The sequence below is a fragment of the Cuculus canorus genome, chromosome 3 (genome assembly GCF_017976375.1).
Source record: "Cuculus canorus isolate bCucCan1 chromosome 3, bCucCan1.pri, whole genome shotgun sequence".
In the NCBI taxonomy this organism is placed as follows: Eukaryota; Metazoa; Chordata; class Aves; order Cuculiformes; family Cuculidae; genus Cuculus; species Cuculus canorus.
The window spans coordinates 83776158-83795601 of NC_071403.1; the positions used below are offsets into that span (position 1 = coordinate 83776158).

Below are 19444 nucleotides of genomic sequence, written 5' to 3' on the forward strand. Positions count from 1 at the left end.
GGAGTTCGTCTAGCATTCATCCTTGTGAATCACAGCAGAGCAGTGTTGTCAGGGCTGCTCTTAAACAAGCAATTTTCTCTCTGCCCACTCACCTGCCACTTCAGCTCATGAGGCAATCACCAACTGCAAGACAAACAATCCAGCAAAGGTGCTCACTGTACTACTTTTAAGACAAGAATGCCTACTGCACAGAGGATCTCATCTTACTGCAATATTTTTATATAAATTATGGAAGCTGAAAAACAAAAATCACAAATCCAACTTTAAAAATAAACTGAGGTACTATAAGAGAGCACAGCTTGCCTGAGTTTTGGGTCACATCCTCTGAGTGGCAGAAGTAATGTATTCTATTAAAGCAAGAATTCAAGTTTCTGCTTATCTGACATGGAGTGTGTTTTGGCACATGGGTTTTTGTAGGTTCGTGTCATAATTTTGTCTGGGTGTTAGTGCTTCTGTATTTTCTTAATGCTGCTGAGGTGCTATAGGGATAGTCTTTCAAAGTAGCAGGCAAATTAATTATTTTTTTGGTCCACAAAAAAACAGGCAAAGCGAAATAACTGTGTGGCCACTGTGGAAAATACAGTTGCACTGGTGCAATCCTCAAAGTTAAGACCCAAAGCAACTTCCCACTTGCGGGTAAACAAGAGGGAGAAGGTCAGAAAGAGAGTCTGTGAATGGGTAACTCCTAGCAATGTCAAGGGGATAAAGGCAGGCAGCTCAGGAGTATGTGAGTCTTCACAGGCTCTGGAGGTGGATGATAGGAAAGTAACGTAACTTGAGATGGTACAGGAGGGCATAGTCTTCACTGAGCAAAGATTGGCTGCTACTTTGGACTATGGAAAAGAACAGGGAGGTGAACAGGCAACTCCTGTAGAACACAAAGGAGCAAGCTACCTGTGAAATAAATCTTTTCCCAGTGTCAGTCATCTGCTCCTCCTCTGGCAAAATGCTTCTATCACAGGTTCCAGAATGCTGAGGATACATGGAGCATGTTTGCTGCATGGGTGCTCCACTACTGCTCCTCAGCTCCTCCAGACCAAGGTGCAGCAAATGGTAGCAGTTTTTAACATACTCAAGTTTGTTCAGATGCAACATTTCCTGCAGACTGTGGCTAGCAAGGAGAGTGACCAGGAAAAAGGTCAAAGTATAAGGTATATGGCCATTTTTCTTCTGAGGGAATATTTAACTTGCTGAAGAAGCTTGTGGTGTTGTTTTGTGTGTAACACATTTAACTACCTTCAGCCCAGAGGTATTGAGTACTTTTACCTTTGTTGAACAATTAGATAAAAATTGTTTCTACTTGCCATTTTAGTAAAAAAGAAAATACTTTAAAAAAAATTCTTAGTTCTTTTATGAAGAATCAGTAATGCAAGTTGCATGAAGTAATGGCTCTCAAACAGGAGTATTAGTCCACTTCAGGAGGTGATGCTGTGAAATCAGAGAAAGCTCAGTTTGTGTTTGATATTATTTTTTTGGCTGTGTTAAATGCTGGAAGAAAAGTGCTTGCCTTGTATGTGGCTTGCTCATGGCAGAAATTACACTGGAATGCCAGTGCAGAATGCTGTGCACTTAATTCAAAGAAAGTCCTTACTCTGTGGAAACAATTATTAGGGCTGCAGTAGGAGGCATCTGGTCATGTAGATGTAGCAATTGTATTCATCTAGTGTATAACAGTTAATACATTGCAGCTCAGTGTGAGCTAGAACTCCTTGTCGTAGGCTAGCCCTTAAGTATTTAAATACTCAGGTTCCTCCTATTGAAATGTCTTGTAGTCCGACTTGGCCTCTGCATGGTGACTATTATATAGTTTCCTCGGGAAACTGCATTACATTTCATTCTAATTAGCAGTCCTTCTGTAGCTTTAGTAAAGAAACATTAAATTAAAAAGTACCAGAGGCTGAGTGCCCACATCCTCTCCAACAGGAATGAAATCAAGTTCAGTCTTACAGCATTCACACAGCTGATTTAATTTGACCTCTTTCTCTAGATGATGACAGCAGTGTAGTAGGAACCTCTTGCCATTATTACTTGTGGTTTACTCCAGAGTTGTCTGTTTTGAGTGCTGTTAGGGTAGCATTTCTTATTAGCTCCAAAGTAAAGCAAACATGCTATTTCAGTAGCAAAGAAATTAAAAGTTAATAAATAGCAGTTAGCAGCAACAAATTAAGATGAGAAACATTTTATTGTGGAAATAGGAATGAATGTTTCCTACTGCGAAATTGAATTTTTTATTGAAATCAGATATATAATTAAGATATTATTATGCACAGAAGGGTTTAGAAACCTTAAGATATTTTGTCCATAAGCCAAATATTGTACTACGTTGAAATCGATGCTGTGAGTTTCCCATTACTTCTCTGCCAGTAATTTCAGCCTGGCACCTAGACTAAATCGTCTCCCTAACAGCCAAGCGGAAACAGAGTTGATATGTGATCTCGGGCACGGGCCTTTCTTGAACGAATAAAAGCACTGTCACATTTTATGAAATTGCATCTGCTGATTATATGCTATGATCATCTATGAATGAGGGAGAGGGCAGAACTGATCTAAGTTATGGCACAGACCATTGTTCAGAAGGAGGTTGATGGGATTTTACATGCTCTTTTAGCTCCATTCAGGTGTGTTTCAGGTGCATGACAGAAACTGAAAGCAAGGTAATGATTACGATGTATCTACACAGTAATTTTAAAGTAAGTATTAGAAACAGGCACAACACACAAATTGCTATCTAAAGCTTGCTAAATAGGCTCCGAGCAGTGTATTCTGTGAATGAAGATTCACAGATGCAACAAGCGTCTGCCGTGCAATGCCAAAAATGCAGTTGTCTAATCTTCTGTTGTCCAAGCAAAGCTTAAAAGGGACCCCAGTCTCCTGGAGCCTGCAGGCTTCCTTTCAGGCACGTGGCTCCAGTAGCCCCAGTAAGCACAGCTGCGGTGTGAGATGTCAACAGTGTATGCTGAACCTGTTCCGTAGTGCAGTGGCTACTCTTGTAAATCCCTTCAAGATCAACCATCAGGGCTTTAGTAGATTCATCTTACTTGGACGCCGTATCAGCTAGATAATCTTCTCTTTCTGTAGATGCTGAGTCTGCAGCAGTGCAGGGGGAGCTGGTGTGCGGTGCTCTTTTGCCGCCCCAGGGGCTGCAGAGCCACCCTCGGCCAAGGTCTCCCAGACAAGTGGCTTTGCCACGTGCCTCGAGCTCTGAAGTCTTCGGCAGTGGTGCTGCTTCCTGTAGGCACCATGTGTGGTATTGCTTAAGGAGGGATTTTGGAGGTGTTGCCCAAGGAGCCGTGGGATTTCAGAGCTGTAGCAGGATTGTTTCCCCTTGCACAGAGTTGTGAGGCCAGTGAGAGAAATCTTGAATAGTTACTCATTCCCTGTGACCAGTAAGAGTACCTAAATCATTTGCTGTTGCTTAAGCTGCAGAAGAGAATGAAAACCAAAACACTTGTTTAGAGGAATTGTGCCTTAACATGTGCAACTTCAACAGTGGTGAACTTTAAAATCTGTTACTAAACTGGACAAGATCATCCTTTATGTCTCTCTTGTTTCTGGAGCATCTGTTGCCACCACAGCCTGAGCTCTGTAACTGTGTGGAGGGTTTTTTTCTACTTCATTTCTCATTTCCTTAAAGAGCTGATCCATTGTGATTTATTGGGTACAAACTACAAAGCTAAGTATTTTTCAGGATGTAAATTGTAGTGGTTGTGAGAAGGAATGAGACTATAATTCTTCCCTACTTTATTTTACTTAAGTATTTGCAGAGGGGAGGGGAGGATGTATTCTTTCCATTAGACCTCACCTCTCCTAATCACCGTTCCCTAATTAATTCCCTGGTTAAATATAAAGTAAGCATTAGTTTTGAATAATGTTTTCCTGTGTGATTAAGTAAAGAAGAATTCCTTTCTTTTGTATGATGAGTCATTGCCAAGGGATCTGGAGGGAGCCTGAGGGTGGATATTTGAGACTTCAGTCCCAGGTGCTCGTGTACCTTTGAGCTGTGTTCGATGTCAGTCCACAGGCGGGAGGCAAAGGTGATATCCCATATCAACTGCACACAAAGAAAATTGTCTCTCTTGTGAAACCGTGTACAGCTTTGGTTTCTCCTGCTGGAAAACTGCCTGTGGCTCATGGAAATGCAAATCTCTAGACAACACGTACAGCTAGAAGAAATGTAAATTGTTGTTCTTGCTGGCACAGTGCATATAGCCATCTTTTGTTGCATAATGTGGTTTCTTTGCTGTCCAAGCTGACCCAGAAATGTAGCCTCTCTTTTCACCCAGCACCTTCTAGCTCCTCTCCCTGCACTAGTTTGCAAGCCTTTGACTTGTACTGGTACAGCTGTGTTAGGTCACACCGCAAACCACATGTCTGAAAGAATTGCACTTTAAAATTAAAGACTCTGAAACAAATAGTGAATGAGGGCATGGTAAAGAGGCATGAGAGGGCAGGGCAAGGTTTAAGCTTGCTAGGCTTATTTTACTACTGAAGAAACATCGTCTAACTCTACCTAAGGAATTAGACATTTTTTTTCTACCATGCTAGCTTATGATGTTAATTTTTAGCTCACAGCATTAATTTTTAGTTCAAAAGTCAGTTTTAGTAATGATTCTGGCTCAAATGTTGCTTTTAGCTTAAGATGAGAAAAAGAATGTGGCTTTATTAAAATGGCAGCAAGGAGAACATATGGTTTATGCTTTATATAATGACATGAAAATGCCTGTGAATTGACTACTGTAACAGTGAAGGCTACTACATGTAATCTTCGGGTGTTGAAAAACAGGCATTTAAAAATACCCTTGGTTTTGATAAAAAGTTTAGCAAACAATAATCCCACTGATTTTTTTTTCCTTTCATTTGTTTTACAGGCATTTCCCTGTATTTCAACAGGAATTTATGGTAAGTAAGACCTTAGATGTCACTTACGGCTTACTCAGTTTTTCCCATTATTACTATTTTAAACAGTGATATTTCATTTCAGGTATCTCGTCAGTCATTTTGGGTTGTGAATCTAGTTATATTGTGTTAAATAACAAAGACCCAAAGCCTTTGATTGTGACTGGATTCTAGTGTGCTGTTACGTGGGATACTGTTGTGCAGCCTTCAGTACAACCCTTAGTCTGTGAGCCAAGGCCCACAACTGTGATCACACTTCTGCAGCTCTGGTAACTCTTGAACGCACTGTTGCAGCTTCAGTGGGAAAAATAGGGCTTTTGACAAAGTTTTCCACCCAGAAGGCAAGCAAGCAAGACTTCTCAGTGCCCAGGAGTCGAGGAAAACGTATGTTTTCCTCAAGCAAACTTTACAGAATAGCACAAAACCGTCTTGGCTCCCTTGAGCTGTGATTCCACATTTTTAGTTTATTAATTTACATGCAAATGAATAGTGCCTGAAGAACTGTAGGGGAAAGGGTTATTATAAAAGTTCATCACTTGCTTTGTTGTAGTCTAAAGGCAATCCATCACTAATAGTCAGCTGCTTTTTGGTTGACATTGTGGAAGAACTGGGTGTGATATTTGAAGGGAGAAAGACCTGTTCAATACTTAGAAAAAATATGGAGAAATTCATGAGACGATATGCCATTTTTTAAAAAAATTCTTAAACATTTAAAAATAACGTAGGCTTATTTTGCTTTCGTTTAGGTTCAGTAAATGTGTACAAATGGTAATAGGTTGAATTACTGGTACCATTCAGGAGTTTTAGAGAAAAACACTAAGCAGCAATTAATAAAAAGTGCAGTAGTCACGTACCACCAAAGTATGCCATAGCTGCTGCTGCATGCACACCATATGTTTCGTTACGTTAATTTGAGTTTTAACTAATCAGATGCAGGGGAAGAAAAAAAGGTGACAGGAATATTTAGAGTTGTTTCTTCTTTTGCAAGAACCTCTTATTTAAAATTGATTGTGTAATGATTGTAAATCTGAATTAGGCTTCAGAAGGTAGAATGTAAATTACTTTACGTGCTGTATCCTTTTCTACTTGAACTACACTTTAGTTATTGCAGAAGAACATGCAGATGCTGTTTCCACAAACACTAGAAGCCACTAAATATAAATCAGGTTTCAGATAAAGCTCTGCCTTAGTTCTCAGTTCAGGTCCACCTCTTGAACTTTGGGAGGGCTCTACATTTTAATTCTAAACCCTTTGGTTTATGTCTTGATCTTTATATCTTAACATAGACACATTCGTGTTATTATTTTACAAAAACAATCAAGACATGGTGTAAATATATGGAAAATACCAGTAAGTAGGATGTACAAACAATAATACTTCATCTTATTTTAGAATTGGTATAGTTACTAGAAAAGGTCTCAGCAGGTGAGGAATACGGTTCCATGAAGTCCTTTACTAGAAAGTTGGAAAAGATCTCCTGTAGGAATCTTGAGTTTTCTTCTCTTGAGGTAACGGATGCTTTTCTTGAAGTTAGCATTAATTTTAACTGAAACATTACTGAAACATTACTGAAGCATTACTGAAACATTATATAGTGTGGCAGATGTCATTTCAGTACAGTTTGCTGGCTTCACCCTGGGAAAAAAATTAGGGCACATTTCTGCTAAAATACTCTGGCTTTCTGAGGCTGCTTTTCTATTTGTTTGTTTGGGGAATGTAATTTCTAATTGATTTTATTCTGTATGTTTTAATAAATACTTTCTATTCCTCAATGAAAAAATTACGTAGCTGCGGGGAGAGAAGGAAGAACCTTCTTTCCAGACTCTGACACACTGCCTGAGAGTAGTAATTAAATAGGCAACCTGCATCAGGCTTCAGGCATCAACATTTTTAAGACTGTTTGACAGCAGTTGCAGTGCTAAAATTATGCTATGTGATGTGTTTGAGGTTTGAAGTACACCCCAAACCCACAAAGCTATGCTTTCATGTTTCTGATTTTTTTGGGAGTTTCCCCTCTATACACACACATTCCTTTAGATAAAGTCAGTGTCTAGACAAGCAAGTGGATCAACTTCATTCCTGGTGGCCTAGCTGATGAGTATTGCTTTATGTATTGTGCAGTTAACACAGTTCTATCCCAATAAAGAGTTATTGAAGGAACATACAGCCTTGATTTCTCACCTCAGATGCCTATGAACAAATGTTGTCACTTCAAAACCCGTGGCTGAGCATTGAGTTTCATCTTCAAATGGAAGTGGACAAATTTTCAAGAGATCAACTGAGTGTATCCAATTTAAGAATTTGGATTGTGTTGTGCTCCAAATTCTTGTAAATGCTTAGAATGCTTCCCTATGTTATTATTATTATTAGGAGAAAGTAGTCACACTTCTCTGGAGAGCAGTCATTTCCTGTTTGCATCACTGCAGAGCCCTCCTTTTCTCCTATAAAAAGGAAACTGGGAAGAAACAAGCAAGCAAGCCTGGTTTTGAGGTTTTGGCTAAGGGCAGATTACTTTTCATGAGAGCGTATTGGATAGAGGAAAGGTCTGTCTTTCCTCCCCAAGCACTTTGTTTGCACTCCATTTCCACGCATAGTACTGTGGATGTTCCAACTTGAAGAAGTTAAAGCCCTGAAAAGGCCATTTGCCATTAAGGCACTGTGACAGGAGCCAAAACTTTGAGATTTTAGCGTGCTCCTATTTAAAGAGCACTGGCAACAAATTTACTCGTGAGGGACCTTTGTTCTGGAAGTCTGATAGCTTCAAACGAGGGAATAAATCTTTAAAAAATAAAGTAGAATGCAACCAATGCTGAATGCTTGTAAGGACTGCAAAACAAGTAAGGGTCTACCCAAGGGCCTTTTGGAAAACAACAAAAAACAGAGGTTCTATCTTTTCCTAAGAGATCCCTGTCATCTCTAATATGCTTATGAACTGATAAACAGCCTAAGAAAGAAAAGGTTGGGAAGGCTTGTACCCCTATGGATCCCTCGGTTACTGTATTCTGTTGCAATAAATGCTTTCCTTTTTATCAAGAACATGAAGTTTCATTAACAGTGCTTCAGGAGGACTTGCATCACTCCCATATCGTTAAGATGGTACTGGAGCATCAAGCTACAGATCCTCAGTAGCTGTTCAGTTATACTCAGACACGAGAGAGAGTGCAATCTTAACCTTATCACAGCTTTCTGTAGGCCAGCCAGATTTTTAGGTATTTTCTTACATTTTATCTCTTTTCGCTTTTTCAAGGCTATTTTACTGTCTGTTTAAAAGAAAACTAAAGAGTAATAAAAATAAATCTACAGACAAATCTGTAGTTCAGAGCATAGAAAGTGTTATTTTAGGTAGTAGTGTGTCAGAATTTCACCCTGTACACAGTGAATCACCATTTACACATGCACTTTTCCCCATAAATACCAACTTGTTATGCCTGAAGTACTCCCAGAAGGAGAGAAAAAAACAACTTTCTTCAGTAGATTTTGAGGAGGAGCACCTCATTATCATGTCTATAAGAAGCTATCCACAAGTTCTGGTGTTCGTAGCCTGCAAGGTGGTCAAGGATGTCTGATACTGTGCTACAAACCTTATGGGCTGCAAAATTAAAACAAGGCTCTGCAGATGGATATAAGAAGACAAGAATCTTCATGTGTTCTGTTGAGAGGTAGCTATGGGGTGGACTACATATTTTATAGTAATACAGAGTTTGGCTTCTGTTCCTGGATAATTATGTTGGCAACATAAGCTGCTTTCTGGCAATGTAAGCAAGTATTTAAGTGTTATTTTAAACTTAAGGGAGAGGAAAAAAAAAAAAAAAAAAGGAAAGAAGGTGGGAAAGATAAAACTTTAAGACTCCAGTTGGTGTTTCTTTTTGTCTCTACATTAGTGTAGCTGTATATTTTACCTTAGCTCAAGTTTCACTGAAATGATATCATCTATGGTTTCTGGCAGCTCTTTTGAAAACGTGGAGAGAGAAAGGGAAAGAAAAAAAACAAAAGCCATAAAAGTGCAGAACATCTGTGGTGATTTGGGCAGTGGAAATGCACAGGTTCACCATATTTTAAGCACCTTTATTATAGTGGAGTAGGACTTGTTTCTTTTAGAATCAGGCCACTTATACGTGTATCTTTTGACCTGGTCACGGCAAAACATTGCAAGGTTAAATTTATTACGTGTTGCTAAAGGAGAGTCTGAAAAGCAAGCTTACAAAACAAAGAAAGACAAAAAAATAAAGGTAAAGAATGCAGTGTGTATAGGACATAGCATATAATACATTGTGAAGGCAGGGTGCATGGAGGTATCATAGATCCTCTGCTCTGCTTTGTCTTTATCTGGGGAGAGAGGTGCCTTGGTCTAGTGCCAGCTCATGTCACAGTTGTCCTGACCTCCAGTACGTCCTCCTCAGTCTCCAAAGAATGATTCATCGTACCAATCCCCAGAGTACTGGGAATGTATCCATCATCTCTTCTCCCTGTGAGGTGATTCAAAATAGATTATAACAAGGGATTAACTGACAGGTGCGCTACTGAAGGATTATAAAAGCACACTGCAAATCTGAGTCAGAAGACTAAACCAAATGTTTTCAAAGGCAGAATAAATTCCTGACACAGGGCTAAAGGTTGAAGCAATCTATTTCCATCTTTCTCATCTGTGTCTTCTCATTTTCTGTTGGCATAATAATTCCTAAGATATGTATTTCTTTAATGAGCAATTCTAATAAGGGTTGCACTGTCATCTTTCCAAGGAAGGAGTTAGCTGCAAATTTTTCAGAGCCACTATACACAACTGTATAATAAGTAACTGGGAAGCAGCCTTGTATTTATCTCCAGTCTGGTGCTTTGAGTCCATGTAACCATCACAATGGCCTGATGCTGTATGTGATCATCAGCATTTGAATATTGTGATGTCGATTATAAGGACCTGGGAAAATGGATAGTATCAAATAAATTCTCTGTGATGGGAAAAACAATAAAAAAGAAAATAAGATCCAGTAGGTCATATAAAGAAAATTCCCATTAAGAAGACTGTCTCATAACTAAGCTAGTTTTTTAACCTGATCAGCAGTTCCTCATCCCTCAACTCTGACTGCATCAGTTTTTTTGACTCTGCTGCGTGGTTGCAATAGTCATTTTTGTAACTCATAGGAAAGTTAATTGTGTTTTATTATTTACTCCATAATTAGTGTAATGTAATATTTTAGCAAAAATGAAGATAAAAAATAGCTCATTTTTGACACTTCTTTTGGAATTGGTCACCAATCATCTTAGATTATTTTTAAAATTAATAATAGTAACAAATATGAAATGACTATTATAATATTGAATTAATCCTAGAAATCTAATTACTACTTGTATAAAAATTTGTTGCATGCATTAATTAACAGTTTTCTTATTTCAGACAGCGTAGTGTCCATGATACTAATTGGTCCCTTCCCATATTTTAAACACTAACAAAATTGCTGGGAAGTGTAAATCGATGGCCTCTCAACAGTCTAAAATTAACTTTCATATGACATATTTAGCAAGGAACAGCTCAAACTGATTCCAGACAAGAGACTTAATAAGCTCCCTTTTTCAGTGGAAATTGGCATTTTATGAATATTGTAGTTAGACTATCTAGAATTTTATCTATTCTGAAGTTCTTGCTGACTGGTCGAACTTACAGTATTTCCCCAGAATACTGGAGGACAAATCCTGTCCTTCATTAAAACACTGTTTAGTGACTGTCCTGAAAAATTTCCCTTCAAAAGCTGAGACTATTGACACTGAATACTAAGTCGTCTCATGGCCTTGCTTTTTGTCTTTTCCCTTTTCTTTTTAGGAAGTGGTGGAGAGCTTATGTAGTTACTTTTTTCTTTAAAATCGGCAGAAGCATGATGAACTTAAGGCTTTGTAATGTCCAGAAAGCCTTGATCCTTTGTTAGACTTGCTGCTCTGAGTTTAATTTTGCATATATTCATTGCCCCCTTCAATCTTGCTACCTCTGCCTATGCTCTTTAACCTCACTATCTCAGTTCTGTTCTACAGGAAACAATTGTTTGTGTGTTCTCTTGCTCTTATTTCACAGGAGCTTGCACCTTGAAGCTCCTGTCGTGGCTCATGTCTAGTTGCTTTTGCAATGACCTGTGTAGATAATGCAGACGAAGAAGAGCCACTAACATCTCCAAAAGCATCAAACCCACATTGCACTTTGGACAATTTTCCACTTTTTCCTTTCACTTTTCGTATTTTTTTATTACTATTCCAAGCAGACTTCTGTAAAGCCTAAAAGAGTTAGAAGAGATATCTGGTATTCAGAAAACATTGCTGACACCACAAATGGGGCTTCGGCTGGTCAGATATAATGTTTGGTTTGGTATTTGCGGTTTTCTGTTCAAAGAATTAAGAATGTCTCATTTATCACAACGAAAGTTAAAACTCTGTGTTGTTAATATACCAACAATATCACTTAATTCCCATTTCTAAATTTTCCTGGCTGTTTTCAATGATATAATTGTATGTGCTTCTTCTATGGCTTTACAATCAGGAAGAGCTAAAACTCTTTGAAGCTAATTTTGAAAGAAATGAATTTAAATAAGAAAATAAAGATATGCGGACCTTGTCCTGGAGACATTAGGTTAACATGGTACATGAAGTATAAAAATATTTCTTGCTAAAACGCTCAATTATTTCTATCTTTTTTTTTTTTTTTAGTGTAATCTCGCCCCTTCCCTCAGAAAAGAGCATGTGTCTAAAACTAAACTCGGACCCCTATCCATTAGTAAATTCACCATTTACACTGGCTTTAATGAGTGTGGAACATACCACAGCATTGTGGAAGAAGCCAGCATATTCATGATTAAATGTAGTGTGACAACATGTTAATTATAAGAACATCTTTTTCATGCCTTCCTGATTCTGCAGAAAATGGTGTATATGAAATATGTTACCTCTGAGTTTTAAACACGTAAAAAGAGCTATTTTAATGATTTCAGTCAAATTTCATGATGCAACTGAGCTTCCTTGAAAGGAGGAGCTTAATATAAAATTAATCTATTTAAAGAAGAATAGGTATTATCTTGACAGCTGTAAAACTACTCCAGGGTTTGAAAACTTGCACTAGAGCTGATTTGTTGTATTAGCGACAATTTAATTTAGCTATGCACTGAGGCATAACTAGTCTTGTATATAATCTCAGTTATACAACACACATTACCTATACTTTAACAGCTAACAAAAGATCTAAAAAGTGCCTAGGGCAAGATTTTTAGTCCTGGAATATCACCCACAATGACTTTAATACTGTACAGTTGTTTTATCTGATGCTTACAAATGAAAACTGTTAAGTGTATTCAAGCTGATATTGAATCATACTATCAGCTTAAAACTTATGTTGTGAGAACCAAATAGTAGTCTGTGCTTGTGTGTTGTTAAATAGCTTTTAAAAGTTCTGTGACACTAACGTTGACTAGGAATAATATTTCTGATGTGATATATATCTATTAGTCTTACCACCAAGTCATTAACTGGATCTTTTTGAACTTCCACAACTGTATTAGAATATAAATCCCTCAGGAAAACATCTCCTTTTTCTCATTCTTTCCTTATTTCTAATGCGCAGTGATAGGTCTGACTAGGTCTGGCCACAGAATATTGTAAGGCTGCTCCTTCTTTGTCCTATTTTTTGTTTGCCATAGCAGACATTGACTAGGTCCATTGCAATGTATATAAATACACAGAAAGAAACAATGTTGGAGATCCTAAATGCTACTGCAGTACAAAGTTACCATATACATAAATTTACATTACTTAGATCATCTCTCATTCGTATGTTTGGTATCTGATGGTTGCTTCAAGAAGTGTGGAAGAAGTATGTGTGACAATATTGGCACTTCTGGGTGGCCTGTGAAAAGTAAAAATGCATTGCTATCAGGGCAAATACTTTCTCCTGAAATTAAAGAAAAGATCAACAGAATGGACTTGCTGGTTTGGGCCTCATCAAAGTACCTTAAAGGTGTCTCTGTCTCCAAGGATCGTTCAATGTGTTGTCCTTTTTTATGCATCTTTGTTAGACAGGAACACTTCCGTATATCATTGGAAAGGGCAGCTGCTGCTGAGGCAGAAGAAGAATAGCAGAGTCAGATGATTCAGTGTAATGAATCACTAAACCTGTTTCTAAGACGCGATCCTGTTCTAAGATGTGTTCTGCAGTTTTGCACATGATAGTTCTTGGTGGTGGTTGTGTTAATGGAAAGCTATCTCAGACCTGGAAGAGATGTGTGCCTTTTGGCTTTCAGAATGTGCTTAAAGCCATTGTGTGCCACTGACTGTTGGAAATATGTTCACCTTTCTTCTGTCTGAAGATGTGATACTCAAGAGAATATTATAAAATACAGTGAATTTCTGAATTTCTAAGGTAATAGTTATATTTGTAGATATGCTTTGGGTTTATGCAACTTGAGTAATTTGCTGGTGGTTGTATCCATGCATTAAATGAATTACATGCATGCATTGTCAGGACTGAGGCATTATTTCTCAAATTCCATATTAATAATATTTAATAAAAAATCAGGTCATTGTGGAATTGTTTCCTATTTCATTAATCTATCAGAGTTTGATTATTCAATTTAATAGTTGTCTAGATCAATGAAATATTAAACAGCTTGAGCCGACGAGGGAGGGTGCCCTCCTGGACCTGCTGTTTGTGAACAGAGAAGGACTTGTGGGGGAGGTTGGAGGACGCCTGGGACAAAGAGATCATGAGATGATAGGGTTTTCAGTTCTAGGTGAGATGAAGAAGAGGATTAGCAAAACAGTCACATTAAACTTCCAGAGGGCAGACTTTGGATTGTTCAGAAGGCTGGTTAGCAAAGTCCCAGGGGAGACAGTCCTTAAGGGCAACGGAGCCCACGAGTGCTGGGCTCTCTTCAAAAATGAAATCCTAGCAGCTCAAGAGCAAGCCATCCCCATGTTCCGGAAAAGAAGCCAGCAGGGGAAAAAACCAGCTTGGTTGAGTAGGGAGATCTTGAGAGATATCAAAAAGAAGAGGAATGTTTATGAGCTTTGGAAGAAGGGACAGGCATCTTGGATAGACTACCGGGAGGAAGTGAGATCGTGCACGGAAAAAATCAGGAGGGCTAAGGCCCAACTAGAAATCAAACTGGCTAAGTCTGTGAAAGATAATAAAAAATCTTTCATTAACAAGAAAAGGAGGACTAGGGAGAATATTCAGTCCCTATTGGATGCAGAAGGAACAACAGTGACAAGGGATGAAGACAAGGCTGAGGTACTTAATGCCTTCTTTGCCTCAGTCTTTAATAGTAAGGGAAGTTGTTGCCCCTGTGTACAAACCCGGGAGTTAGAGGAGCAGAATGTGGCTCCCATGATCCAAGAGGAGGTGGTTAGAGACTTGCTTGCCCAGCTAGACACCCACAAGTCTATGAGGCCGGATGGGATCCACCCAAGAGTGTTAAAGGAGCTGGCGAATGTCCTTTCCAAACCCCTTTCCATCATCTTCCAGCGGTCCTGGCTGACTGGGGAAGTTCCACTTGACTGGAGGCTGGCTGATGTTGTGCCCATCTACAAGAAGGGTTGCAGGGAGGATCCGGGGAACTACAGGCCTGTCAGTCTGACCTCAGTGCTGGGGAAAGTCATGGAGCAGGTGATCTTGAGTGCTATCATGAAGCACATGCAAGAGAACCGGGTGATCAGGACCAGTCAACATGGGTTTACGAAAGGCAGATCTTGCCAAACTAACCTGATCGCCTTCTATGACAAAGTGACTCGACTACTGGATGGGGGAAAGGCTGTGGATGTAGTCTTCTTGGACTTCAGTAAAGCCTTTGACACAGTTTCTCACAGCATTCTTCTTCAGAAACTGTCAGCCTCTGGCCTGGACAGGCGCACTCTCCTGGGTTGAAAACTGGTTGGATGGCCGGGCCCAGAGAGTGGTGGTCAATGGAGTTAACTCCAGCTGGAGGCCAGTTACAAGTGGAGTTCCTCAGGGCTCAGTACTGGGTCCAGCCCTGTTCAATGTCTTTATCAATGACCTGGATGAAGGCATTGAGTGCACCCTCAGCAAGTTTGCAGATGACACTGAGCTGGGTGGAAGCGAGGATCTGCTAGAGGGTAGGGAGGCTCTGCAAAGGGATCTTAACAGGCTGGACCACTCGGCTGAGACCAATGGGATGAGGCTTAACAAGGCCAAATGCCGGGTCCTGCACTTGGGGCACAACAACCCTATGCAGTGCTACAGACTAGGAGAAGTCTGGCTAGAATGCTGCCTAGAGGAGAAGGACCTGGGGGTGTTGGTTGACAGCGACTGAACATGAGCCAGCAATGTGCCCAGGTGGCCAAGAAGGCCAATGGCATCTTGGCTTGTATCAGAAACAGCGTGACCAGCAGGTCCAGGGAGGTTATTCTCCCTCTGTACGCGGCACTGGTGAGACCACACCTTGAGTACTATGTTCAGTTCTGGGCCCCTAGCCACAAGAAGGATGTTGAGGCTCTGGAATGTGTCCAGAGAAGAGTAACAAGGCTGGTGAGGGGACCAGAAAACAAGTCTTATGAGGAGCGACTGGGAGAGCTGGGGTTGTTTAGCCTGGAGAAGAGGAAGCTGAGGGGAGACCTTATTACTCTCTACAACTACCTGAAAGGAGGTTGTGGAGAGGAGGGAGCTGGCCTTTTCTCCCAAATGACAGGGGACAGGACAAGGGGGAATGGCTCAGGCTCCACCAGGGGATGTTCAGGCTTGACATCAGGAAAAAATTTTTCACAGAAAGGGTCATTGGGCACTGGAACAGGCTGCCCAGGGAGGTGGTTGAGTCGCCTTCCCTGGAGGTGTTTAAGGGAGGGGTGGACGAGGTGCTGAGGGGCATGGTTTAGGGAGCATTAGGAATGGTTGGACTCGGATGACCCAGTGGGTCTCTTCCAACGTAATGATTCTATAATTCTATAATTCTATGAACACGTGAGCCTAACTGCTAAGGAAACACAGCAAGAGTCAAAATTTACCTTCCTGTGAATACTGCTCAGAAGAAAGAATGCTTTTAAGAGCTTCTGTACAGAGCAGAATCATTGTTATTTTATTTTTACTTAGCAGTAGTGGTATACATATTAAATTCCCCTTCAGGCTTACTCAGGGTGAGATGTTCAGAAACAAGCGTGCACCTTGTTGAAGAGTGTTAAGTCAGAAGTTCAGTACATCTTAACAAGGTGACTACAAAAATAAACGTGGATGGCCTTTTGTGTACCTGCTAGACCAGCAGGATAGAAGTGAACCATTTACTGAAGAGCTGGTTAGAGAGGAGGGTGGGGAAAGTCACCTTCGGCTTTAAAATACATGTTGGGTCAGGTTTCTGCTCAATAGAGCTGATTTCAGTTTATTTCTGAGCTGCCACTACTGCAGAATAACACAGGTTCGAGGGGTATTCTGTGAGAAGACTAACTGTAATTGGCAATCCATTTCTTCATTTCCATGCTGTAGCCAGCCTTGACAAATTAATCACAATCAAATACAGGCTGCAGGAAGGGGGCGACCTATGTAGCACAGAAGAAAAATGAGGCCTCATGCTGGCATGACAGACTAATCTTTCAATTCACCCCATTAGATTGAACGAGGGGACTTGTTGGTGTGCCTGTCACCAGCACCACCCATAAACAAACTGTTCACTCTCGGTGCTAGGGTTTGGCGGGTACAATAAAGGTTATTGAGTGCCACCTGGCACCTCATCGATCACTGCTGTAGGATGGGCATTGTCTGGATTAGTCTTGAGGAGGCAGAATCACTGCGTGGTGGCTTACAACACTCCTGGAGAGAGCACAACCTAAATTATATTGTGAGGAGTCATTGTGTGTCTGATACCATAGGAACCAAAGTGGCTTCTTGGTTTGGGTGGACGTATTATGGTTACTGCACAAGAAGCCTGTCACAACAATGATTATTGTGAACAAGTCTGAGTGATGATAGCTAGTGTCTGAAGTTGTTCCAGGGTGTAGAACATAGGTTGGTTCCAGCTGGAGAAGAAAAAATGGCAGCCTAAAGAACTAGATTTATTCTGTCAGCTATAGCAAATACTTGAGATCTTTTGGTAGATCTTTTATTATTGTTTTATTTTATTTTATAGTTAGCGTTCTTTTTACATACTTCTTGGAATGGTGCAGCGTGCACGTGGCTTCTAGGGGTACATTTGGAATGTAACCAACATTTTAATTCGCCTACTCGTAATATTGTTCTCTGTAATATATAGTGCTGTGATTTTAGGTTTTCATTTGGTAACTATAATGGCAACAGAGCTAAATTCATTCTGGAGTAAGTCAATATACCTTGGTTTCAGAGAAGCTATAGTGATTTGCACTAGCTATGAAATATTCCACTGCATTTAGAGGAATAAATGTAGCTTTTTGTAATTGAATCTGTTCACTTTGAATCAAACTTCTTTGGCATCAGCAGAGGAGAGATCTGGTACAAGGTATCATACATTTCCTAAAATGTTCATTTTGGGCAGGGAAGACTCTGTTATCTTACATTTTCTTGAAAGAGTATCTAGCCCCTTGGAAAGAACATTACTTTAAAGTCTGATTTGTAAACTATTTGTGTGTCTCTCTCTCTTTATTTCTTTCAATATATTACTTATATACAAGAGAGTGGAGTGCTTACTAGATGATAAACTGTATCTATCTTTTTCCAATTTAGTTTTGGACAGTGCAGCATATCACTCACCCCCACCCCTCTTTCCCTTCTCTCTGTGATGTTTGAAAGAACCCTTTAACAGAAATAACATATAATACTATTTATAGGGTAATAATTTACTGTATATGGTTCTGTGGCAGTAGAAGACTCTGTCCCCTTCTTTTTTTTTAATTTCTCTCTGAAATAAGAACACTAAACCTTCACTTTCAAAGAGTTGGAAGTGTCCTATATGGAAACATTATCTTTCATCACACATTGTGACTTGTTCTGTCAAAAAAACTCAAATTCTAGTTTGCTTAGTCAAATTGAGTAGTGCTTGCAGGTCACTTGTTAAGGAAGGACTGTTCAAAGTGAAATAAAGTTATGCTGATCCTGAACGGAGAGGGCCTGGTTCAGACATCCCTGAGCTAAATAAGAGCTGGTATAAATGTCAGCACATTGTTCTGGCTGGCAGCTGGGTATCATATTTTCTGTACGCATTTTCCTGTTTCTCAATTTTTATGATCAGAAGTGTATTTCTAAAATGGAGAATATGAAAGTGTAAACAGTTTTTTTCATCAGTAGTCCGATGAGAAAAACACAGAATAGGAAGATCTAGAACCTAACCTGAAAAAAAACCCGACCTGCATCCTCAGAATAAGAGTAAATTGACTGTTCCAGTGATGACCAGTGTGTGGTGTGTAGTTTAAATTTTATGTACCAGTTTATTATCCAATGTTGGAAAAAATGAGTATTGGTGTTATGCAGGATGCATATCAGCGTAAATTGCCCAGTGTAGGCTGTAAGCTGTAGACAGCGCAATCATAATAGCTTTTCGACTGATTCAGTTTTATGGCTCCAGAGCATTAATCATTTTCTTATGCCTTTAATTACCATAAGGTAGTTATACTTGTGTCCATAATAGGTGCTAAACATTATGCAACTGATAGGTTTTTAACCATTCTTTTTGTTGTAGCTAGTAAACAGAATATACCAGACCATTATGAGTCCAGAACAATTTTTTTAGCAGAGTGCCATTAAGAACATTACTGCTGTAAGTCCAACAACATTTTGAGCTATATTTGCTAGTTGATTGTAGTCTTCTGGGTGTATTTCTGGCTTTAGGAATGAGAGAAAAGAACAATTCAGTTGCTGAACAGGCATGGCTTAATTAAGAGAAGATGATTTTTGTCCCTTTTAGAAAAATAAAGCCTACTTCCCAAAGCGAGAGACAGAAGAAAAACTGCTATATTTTCTACAGTGCTGAATACCATGCAGAAGAAAACAGTGATGCTACTTACATGCTGACCATGCTGGACAGTCCTCTAGGAATCTTTTATTTTTCTGTTGGCTTCATCAGTTATGATATACTTACGTTTTTCAGTACGGTTTTTAGTACAGCAATAGTTTACTGATATATAGTAGGCTCTTCACAAAGGAAGATGTGAGACTCAAAGCTCCTTCTGTTTTAACTGTGACCTACAATGCATGTAATGAGGGCGCGCATCAGCAATGCTTCCATGTCATTCCTAATGAGGATTTCAGGTTGTGGAACCTTATTCCAGTCTTGCTGTTGTATGGCCTGATTAATGAGTTGTCATCAATTTATTGAACATAGGTAATCAGAAGCAGGAATTCTATAATATTTGCCATGCTTGGCAACCAGGAAGTGGAGAACTGACAAATCTGAATGCACAAGAATCTCTAGCTGTTTAATTTGTGTGCATACACAAGATTTTATCAACTCCCCATGTATAATTTCAGTTGGTGCTTCTCAAAATTGTGCACTAGTAACAATACTAGAGCAGTATTCGACTGCTCTAACATTAATTTCTTTAATAATGCCAGCATAATCAAAATTGTCTCACCAAGGGCAGTCTAGTTGTGGGATTTTGTGGTAGAGAA

The 19444-nt window shown here is 39.5% G+C and overlaps 1 protein-coding gene across 3 annotated transcripts in view; it reads left to right on the top strand.

Moving 5' to 3' along the window:
• Positions 1-19444, top strand: part of MACROD2 (mono-ADP ribosylhydrolase 2) — an 891375-nt gene that overhangs the window by 589003 nt on the left and 282928 nt on the right. For all 3 annotated transcript variants that reach the window (XM_054061688.1, XM_009556568.2, XM_054061687.1), the window contains exon 7: positions 4869-4899. In XM_054061688.1, coding sequence (XP_053917663.1) covers positions 4869-4899 — 31 coding nt within the window. The remainder of the gene's footprint in view (positions 1-4868; positions 4900-19444) is intronic.